The 9,596-nt window shown below is 44.1% G+C and overlaps 1 protein-coding gene across 1 annotated transcript; it reads right to left on the minus strand.

The window, feature by feature from the left end:
• Positions 1-1,761: 1,761 nt before the first annotated feature.
• Positions 1,762-9,349, minus strand: DMRTB1 (DMRT like family B with proline rich C-terminal 1). Its single transcript, XM_063344939.1, has 4 exons — positions 8,803-9,349; positions 6,869-7,101; positions 5,082-5,226; positions 1,762-1,868 (listed from the first exon to the last, which is right to left on the minus strand). The coding sequence occupies exons 1-4, from the start codon at positions 9,275-9,277 to the stop codon at positions 1,762-1,764; spliced, it is 960 nt and encodes a 319-aa protein (XP_063201009.1). The 5' UTR covers positions 9,278-9,349.
• Between the last annotated feature and the right edge of the window lie 247 nt (positions 9,350-9,596).

A 9,596-nucleotide genomic window follows, 5' to 3' on the forward strand; every position in this document is an offset into this window, starting at 1 on the left:
AAAAATATCTGTGAAGGAGACTATTCAATTATTCATCTTGTACACTATTGTTTCCTTAAATCATTACATTATAAGAAACCTCAGCCCTCCGTCCAAAGAAGAACCTGCTCTGTGGGTGCTGCTGGTATTTCTATTTGTAGATTATTTTATTTTGAAAAAGAGCTTTGCTCTATCCAGGTATCTTAAAGAAGTATCCAGATTTTCCCAAGCAGACAGCAGTTTTAAAAGGAGGTTTGGCACAACAGAGAGATGCTGTTGTAAATCTAGTATATAACAAGTTGTACATCAGATTATTTGCTATACATACATGTGTTTTTCAGTTTTTCCTCTTGGCAGTTCCAAGTTTGCCACTTTCACTCACTGTCCCCCAAAACCATGTGTGCTGGAAAGCATTCCAGCAGATCATCTACTACGTTAAAAAAAATATTTCAGCTTAGTATAATGTCTTTGCGTCTTGCATTGAGCAAGGGATTATTAGTAAAAGTAGCAGAAAAGAAGAATGTTTATTTTACTGCACTCACCTCTACAGCAGCAGCCTAAAGTTCTCTCCAGACCACTGTTACACAGAGCTGTTCAGGGCAACATCTGACATTTGGCTAGAAAAATTATGTGTAGATATGCAAGCCTCAAATCATCAAAACCATATTAACTTTTTAATGTATCTTTTTTAATTGTACAAAAGCCCCCCCCAAATTATTCAAACATTAACAACGGATCCACTTAATACAAAACCAATTACTTTAGGCAAAACAGTAGAGGAATGTACCTTTCATTCTTAATTAAACATTATCATTGAAAATTATAATATGTATGGATTGACTAATTATTACTCTAAATGGTGTTTTGTCCTAGTTTCTTATGCAATCTCTCCACACCTTTGATATGCCACAGCGCACTTCCAATACACATGTATAAAGCTGTCTACACGACTCCTTTAGAAACAAATAGTACTGTTTAGTTTCAGCTGTACTGAGTTAAACAACATTGAAATTATGTGTAAACCATCAAGGACATTCAAAATCCCGAAGCCTGTGTGACAGGAGGCGATTCCAAATCAGTCTGTCCCCAACCTGAACAGAAGGTCCCTTAAAGGCAGTTCATGCAGAAAACAATGCGGAGGTGCTGGATTTCAGCCTATACCAGACCTTTTTGCAAATTCCTCCCATGCCCTTCTTGACAAGTGTACCAAGCACCTACTGTTCCCTTGCCTTGCTGAATCCAGTGAATCATGCTCTTAGGCAGTCAAGTAAATCAGCAACCCAGACTGTGTGCCCATCCTCTCTCACTTAGTCTTCAGGCTGCACATCAATTAACTCCTCCATAATAGTAAGAACCAGGCTTCCCTTCCAGAAAATTGATATACAAACAACGCATTTTTGACTACTGTCATGAACATGAGAAGGCTACAGAATGTACATGGCTCGGAGACCTCACTCCAAAGTCAGGGAGCCATCTAACCTGAGGAAAGGAAACAACTTCAGAGTCATAATCTTTTGCTGCTTCCACCTGCCTAAGGGGGAAGGGATTTACCATGGCCCTGGAAAACCACTTTTAGGAACAAGGGCTTTATAGTGCTAGGGAGGCAGAGCTGTGAGCCTGGTAGCTCTAACATGATCATAAAGTGAGGCAGGGGGCTAATCCCCTTCTAGCTGTTGTGACTGCTCAGTGACTGTCACTCTACCCTCACATTAACTAATGCTCTCCTCAGAAATTCAGAAATGAAAATAGCACTGCCTGCTACTCAGCTCTTCTCCAGCCCGTTTACTGTTTAGAATACACGGATTGTTCTCTGCTTGTTTCTTCTGGGGAAGAAGATGGTTGACCAGGTTCACGAACCACCTCTGAATCCTGACTGTCAGCTTCAGTAGCTGAAATAAAAATGAAGAATAGAAAAAGGTCAGAGTCAAACACAAACAAAGCAAGGCAATCCCCCCAAACTCTGTATTTCAGTTTGTATTACACCTAGTATCAACCATACTTCCAGAGGTAAATTCTCAATGCAAAATGACTTTTGTCAATCCAGTTTGTTTTTCAACCCCATTAATTCAAAGGTGCTTGACATCAAGAGCTGCAGCTCTCCGAGCTGAGATACTGCACTTCAGACAGCAGTTGATTGTTTCAGCCATGCTTGAAGAAATGCAGCAAGAGTGCTTCAAGATGGCAAGTGTTGAAGCTGCATTGGAATAGAAGTATGAGGCAGACTCCTTTGCCCACTTAACCACAGTGAATCTGTGCCATGCCTTTTTAACACTCCTGTGAACTCCCAAAGGCCTTGGCAGACTAACTAATCCCTTCTTCAAATCCAACTAGGGATTTTAATTTTATAAATTATTTACTTGCCAATTTGCATGAAAAGCCCCCTCATTTCCTCACAGGCGACTTGGGGTTTTGTTTGTTTTTCTGTGGCTTGCTCTTCTAGAAAGCCAACAATCTGCAATCAGACTCTATCCTCAGATGCTGTACTGGCTGTTTTACTGGACATACCTTGTGTCTATTTTGTCAAATGTCCATAACATTACTAGTCAATGCTGCATAAAATTGTGTAACAACGTGGCCTATACTTCACATCACAGTTGTAAACCTAACTGGCCTCAGTTATTCAACTGCAGTCAACTACTGACTCAAACCTTTCTGGCAGCAGCTTGTAGCCTTGGAAAATCTTATTCAGACAAGACTCAGGTTTTTTTTTTTAATGTTTGTCTTCATCTCAGACTCCCTTTGGGGCAGAGATCACAGACATTTCTTCTCACCAGTTGTCCCCCGTAGAGTTTTTCTATATCAATTTTACTGCAACAGTTTCGCCAGAGAGCCCATTTCACTCAATTCTGGGCGTCTCTCTGGAGGAAGGATATTCCCAAGTCTAACTGCAGGTTTGAGTCAGTTCCTGTCTTGGGAAAAAAGACATGATGCAATCCTAACACATCCCTATGTACTAAATGTTTCAGCTTTTCTCTTTATTTCAGGCATCTTTAATACCAGAATCAAAGAATTAATTTCACTGTGTCTTCCCTCTACATCTGCATCTTCTGCTGGCAGGCTATTTTGTGTATGACCTCATTCAGAAGTATCCCCCCTCACTGGGTCACAATTGCAAATTCCTACATATCCTGGAGCAAAAATGCTACGTAGTGGAATTAATTTGTAATTTCTTTGTAGTACTAAGAAAACTGGATTCTTCTCTGAACAGCACAATCGATGATGCATTATTTCCTATGGCTTTGTGCCTGGGTTGTGATTTCCCTGGTGTGTAATAAGGGCTGAGGTCATTAGATGGCATTTTGCTCTCTGGGGGGTGCTCTCATGACCTCTCTTCTCTATCCAGTTACCTGTTTTCATGATTGTTTGGCCAGTACAACTTCACTCTACCAATACAGGACTGGATTTCCTCTGTTTTCCTCACGCAATACCACTGCTTCTCTCCATGTCCCCTATTTTTGTCTGCTACTCACAGTTCCTTTCCATTCCGGCATACTGCAATAGATTAGCTGCAGCTCCCTAGAGGTTCTCTGCCACTGCAGTATCCCCCAGATCTTTTGTCACCTTCAAATCACCCCATTAATTTTTACATACACTTTCTGGTTTGCCTGCCAGCCTCAGTTTCCTCTCTTCAACTCAAACTCAGCCCATATTATTTCCCCTCCAGCACACCAGTATCTCCTACATACTGCATTAAAGTCCTAAAGTCTTTGTCAGTATCTTAAAATAGCTTTACATTTCTACGATGTCTGTACACCCCACACACTGCCATATTCTTCATATTCCTTTCGTCCATCACATTTCCTGCCTACTTTTCTTTGGCTTTCCAGCCAGACAAGAAGCAGGTATGCTCTGACTGCTCTGGAGATACGCGCCCACTGCTGGGCTGACTGGCAGGCACTTGGTTATTGGCCAAGGTACACACACGTCAGTCAGGAACCGAGTGCAAGCTGCCAGCCAGCCAACCACCACAACATGGCTGCAAACAAACCATTTTGTGGGAGGCATCTGTTTCCCTTGCAGATCAATATTGTGTAGGCCTGTGATCACAACAGATATGTTTGGCTGAAAATAACTAATGGGTTGAGAAGTTGTAAGAGGACTGACATTAATAGAAAATAAGACTTCGCGAGCCTTATGCTGTTGAGAAACCAGGCCAAACCCCCCCCCCCAACTTACATTTTGTCCCACATAACCACCACTGATGTCTTTTCAATTCAAATGACATAATTAGACTCCTCTATTTCTCCTTCTTATACGAGAGATTTGATTTTTCACTGCGTGATTATTGTAATCTATTTCATAAACAGTCAGGTGAACAATTTTTTATTCTCTTGTTCAAGAAGAGAAATAAAGTTGTTTTTATTTATCTGCATTTTCAAAACAAATTTAAAATAAAACTGGCTGTTCACTCATCCAGTGCTAGTGTTTTAATTCTCTAAGCAGCTCTACCCTCTTGTGGTCACAGCTAGCTGCAACCAAATGAAAAACTTACCAATACAATCATAAATACGTCCACATGTAGGCACAATACACAAAAAAGACCCAGAAGAGAGGGGCACAAAGACTTAACCTATGCCAGAAATTTAAAATCCTGTGAGATTCAATAAAACAACTTGAGATTTTGAAGATTCGCTCTTTCATTGACAGCAATTAAATGGTAGGTTTTTCACGTGAGCAAGAAATTTCATATTGCTCATGCTAAGTGCAAGTCCCCATTTTTTTAACATTTTGTCTAAATTGAAACAGAGCCAAATAATTTTAAAAATATGTCCCACAAACTAGCTATTTAGAAAAATGTTTTCATTTTGAGAACATCAATAGTTCATGCTCTGGAATGGCTCTGAGTCCTGGGGCCTCCATCGTCTGCATGAGATTGAGGTGCTTGTTAGGCGGAAAGCCCAAGCACGTCAGGCTGCTTTCCCTTTTCCAGCTTCCCAGACCTGTACAAGCTGGAAATCTGTCATGGGCCTTCAGGATCTCAGTCCTAGCTCCATCACAGTGATCTGTGAAACCCTGAAAACTTGGGGGCTTCCACCTCAGTGGTTAGGTATTGAAACCAGGTTAAAACTGAATCTCCTAGAGTTCATCTCATACTTCCTTACCGGGGGCTTCCTTTGTTGTTTCAGCCAACACGTTCAGTGAAAGGGGAGGTGGAATGTAACGAATCCCTGGCAGAAAACTCGGTGGGATGAACTGGGGCAAAGGAGTGTAGTATCCTTGGCGGAAATCTCCACCTCCATCTGTAATCTGTGGAAACACATGAAGCAAAGCATCTTCCATCTAAAGACTCTCCAGGACACGTCTGCAGTATCAAACAATTTCTGTTTCAGTTTTTACCTGTGAATATTACATTTTTTGTCCATTTTGGGGCCCTACGCTGCCACATCTGTGCACCTATTAGTATGTGCAAAGCATGTGCGTAGTCTAGCATGCTGAAAGTGAGAAGTATCAGCTTCTCAGACCATGTCTGAGCTGAAACTGACCTTCTACATCCTTGTCTTCTGTTCTGCTATCTCATTAGAGCAGTCAGTTTATATCAGGAGCAGCTCACCTTCACCACTGACCCAGTGTACTTGCCACTGAACAAGTCTGGAAGTCTTCATGCAAGAGAGGCAACTGAGGGAAGTGCTCCTTGCCATCACCTCCCTGCTAGTTCTGTATTCTCCCCCGAGAGCAGTGAAGTGAGTGGTTCTGCCTACACTGAGGGGCTGGTGTGCACCTCAGGGTGCCCCACAGCCTTGGTCTTCTGTGATCACCAGACCTGTTAGAGCATGATAAAACTCATTCCACGTGCAAGGAGAGATTTCCATCCCTCAGAAACACCAGCATCAGAGAAACAGAAGCATTTCTCTCTTGGATCTGGCCATGTATCCTGCTACAAATAGAACTTGTATGAGATCTTTCCATCTGCTTCAGGACAGTTAAAAATTAAGTTCAAAACCATATACAGTGATGGTATAGACAAGGCATTTCCCAACCTGTGCGTATCCAGCCCACCAGGATTCAGACTGCTGCTAGCCAACCTCTCTCTCAATAACCCCTAAAATGTGACAGGGAATTTCTGTGCAAGCATAAATCTAGAGGTCTTCAGGCAGATCACTCTATCTTAACATGAACCAATGAATTGTACTCAATGCAGATAGAATGGTGGATGGCAGCTGGAAATCTGATAATGTGCCCAACTGTGTGACAAAAACTGGGCACCACCAGTTTAAACCAACATTACTGACAGCACTGAAGGGACCTGGAAGGGCACATACACACCATTATAACTGACAGGCAATTTAGCATCTTGTTTCTTACCATGTCCATGTGGTTTGAAGGTGTAGGCCCTATGATGATAAACATCATTTTTCATCTGAAACTTCTGTTAACCACAACTATTTTCCACTGTTTTTGAGAAACCAAATGTCTCAAATCTGACCATGCTGATTTGCTTCCTTATGGAAGCTGATTTTCCCCTGTTCTTCTCTGTGGCTATGGTGCCTTGGCCAAGCTCTGACGCTCTCCCTCCCTGTTAGATTTGTCCTGCATGGAAGAAGAGGAACCTCACAACGTGCATTTCTCTGCCATCTATGCTCGCACAACATGATCATATTATGTGTCCAACTGCCATCATTCCAAAAGGCTGTTGCAGATGTTAGCAGGACGTAAATGCCCCAAAACGCTTCACAGAATCTGGCCCCTTACTAGTGCCTGGGTTTGCTCTTCTGAGTTCAGGCCAGACTATTAACATCACCATTCGCTAATGTTTTCTTCAGCATAATATATCAAAATGCTGTGAAGTAACTGGTAAGCAGGGTGACTTTTCATGGGTACTAAAAACAAGAACGCAGCTAAAAATAAAGACAGCAGTATTTCCAGAGGTAATCAAAAGACCGCTACTTACTGACACAGAAGCTGCATTCCCTGGCCCATAGTTGCTAGGAATGTTTCGGAAACCCCTCTGAAGTGATATCCCTGGAGGTGATGGTGCTCCCCTACAGCTTGACTGATTGATGGCAAATCCCATGGGAAATGGGTGGTAAGGGTAACACCCAGAATACCCAGAGTACACTTTCGGAGGTTCTCTCTCCAGGTATTCTGTGTTGACTATGTATTCTGGAGGAAAAGTAGAGTGAGCTAGGAAACAATGAGAAAAGAAAAAATAAAAGTATCCATGTAATCCTACAGAGTTCAGTAGAAGTAGCTGCAGGACCAAATTCCACTCTGAGGCAGGAGAAACTAGCCCTTCGGTTTCATGCTTAGCTCCTCATGAATTTATTTTGTCATTTTTTAAGGAACTAAGGAAAAGGTGCAGCAGATGATACTGTAATGCAGAATGATCCGCATTCTTTTCTGCCTTGTGCATTGTGAAGCTAGTCCTTAGTAAAGCACTGGCTGCAGAATCTTATTCTTCCAGGACATCAGAAACAGCAAAACAACCTACCTTAAGAATTAACTCTAGCAGGACTTAAAACAAAAATCCACAGAAATAATAGAGTTCTAACTTTAGTTCTATCTGTCACTTCTTAAGTTAATTTACAGACAAAGGCTCGATTTTAGGGACATACACAGGTAATTTCAGATGCAGGAATCGATTACTTCCTTTGTTTTTTATCTTGCATCTGGAACCTTATATGGCCTCTCTGAAGTCTTAAAAAAAGAGAGTGATTATTTGAAAATGAGTAGGGTCTTTCTTGCCTGCACAATCTCCTGTTAGTAGAGAAGTGGAAGAATTTGCTTCGAGAGTAGGTCAACTTCTGGAGTACTAGAATTACACTATTTGTTCCTAACCTTTTTTTAAATTGGTCAGCAGGTTAAAAATGTTATTAAGGGAATGACTGACAGTGTTATCCATAAACATAATTTTCTTAGGAAACAAAAGTAAGAAAAGGGGGAGCAGTTATTGGCAGATAAGGTGGCAACTAGAGATGTCTGAAATGATTCTTTCCCCCAGGCTTCTCAGAAAAGCATTTTGTCTTGCAGGCTGCCAACTCTCCAGAGGCTCAGACTAATGACTATTGCAGTCAGTAGGGATTTCCGTAAAATTACTATAGTAAATCGTAATAGCATGAAGTTACTGTAATAAATAGTAATGAACTAGACAAGTGACATGAAAGACTCTATTAAAGGAAGCAATTTAAGAGGTGACAGACCATACAACTGTTGCACCTGCAAAATCTATGCTCTGCTCTTAAATACCAAATGCACTTTTATACCAAGTGATCCCAGCCAAGTTTAGTCTTTGCTACAGGAATTAAGGCCAAAAGGTCTCTTTCTTTTACAGTGCTATCATAAAGCGCTTGCTTCAGGCAACTGCAGCAGTAACTTTCCCCTTTACCTGCCGTCACTGAGTCTTTTGATGCTGGAGGCTTGTGCCTGTGGATTTACAAACAGTGAGAGAGCACTCGGAGAAACATGCATGAGCATCTGCAGTGCAGTGGATAACAGCGCACAGAAGAGTGGATCACAGTTTGGTTTCCCTCCCAGACCAGTCTCCCTCTCAGAGAAAAGCCACTTGCTTAAGCTTCAACTTTGCAGTGAGCAGCGAGGCTGAGCATGGTGCTCCTGTCACACAGCCCTGTGTGACCCATGTCGCAAATCCCGCAAAAGGGAAAATAAATGCAGGATTGCATATTCAACATGCAAGTTGGGTACCTGTGTCCACTGAGGAAGGAAAGAGGGAGAGACAGCAGGAATGTCTCTCCAGGGAGCTGGAGCTTGAGGAAGCGGGGGGGTGCAAACTGCGCAAGTGGCAGTGTTTGATTGGAGGAAGAGGGAGATGAACATAGAAAGAAAGATGGCAGGACAGGGGAAGAGGCTTTGAGGACAGGCCCTTACCGTAATCCCAGAAGGGAGGGCCGCTGGGAGGCGGTGGTGGCCCCCTGCACGCCATGCCTTTGCTGTTGCTGCCAGTGGGCTGGATGCCCTTCATCCCTTCATGGCCGCTCTGCTCAGGGGCACCAGCCACCCCAGCGGCCACCGCGGGGCCTTCGCCCAGGGAAGCAGGGCCTGTGGCCGCCCCGGTCGGTGGGTCGGGCACCTGCTGCCTCAGGGCCTTCTGGGCTGCCATGATCTTCTGTCGCTCGGTGATGAGGGCGCACTTGTCGCATAGGCAGAGCTTCCAGCGGCAGTGGCCGGCGTGGCCCTTCACTGGCACCACAAAGCCGTGGTTACGGCAGCGGGAGCACTTGGGGGTCCGCAGTGACGCCTTTGCCGCCATCGCTGCAGCCTCCTCAGCCTCCATGGCACACTGGTCCTGGCTACCTACCCTGGCATGCTGGGGCTGGCTTCTCAGGGCTCTTATATAGGGCATGGCCACTGCTGTCCCAACATGTAGCAACCTGGGCAGGCGGGGCAGGAGAGCCCATGGCAGCGGGTGGGGAATGCCCTGCTGCGGGGGGGCCTGCAGCACAGGAGTGGCCTTGGGCCTGCAGGCCTCCCCTCCCTCAGCCAGGCACGGGTGTACCTGCCCGCCTGCCCCTCCAGGCCCCTGGTGCGGGCCAGGGACATGGGGGCTGGAGGAAGAGAAAGATCAGGGACTGCGTCTGCAAGAGCAGGGGGGCTGTGCCGCACATTTTAGTACACTTCCCTGTGCTGGTGCACGCAGAGATGGGGAGTTTTTGACACGCATG

Source organism: Chroicocephalus ridibundus, chromosome 8 (genome assembly GCF_963924245.1).
Source record: "Chroicocephalus ridibundus chromosome 8, bChrRid1.1, whole genome shotgun sequence".
Taxonomy (NCBI): Eukaryota; Metazoa; Chordata; class Aves; order Charadriiformes; family Laridae; genus Chroicocephalus; species Chroicocephalus ridibundus.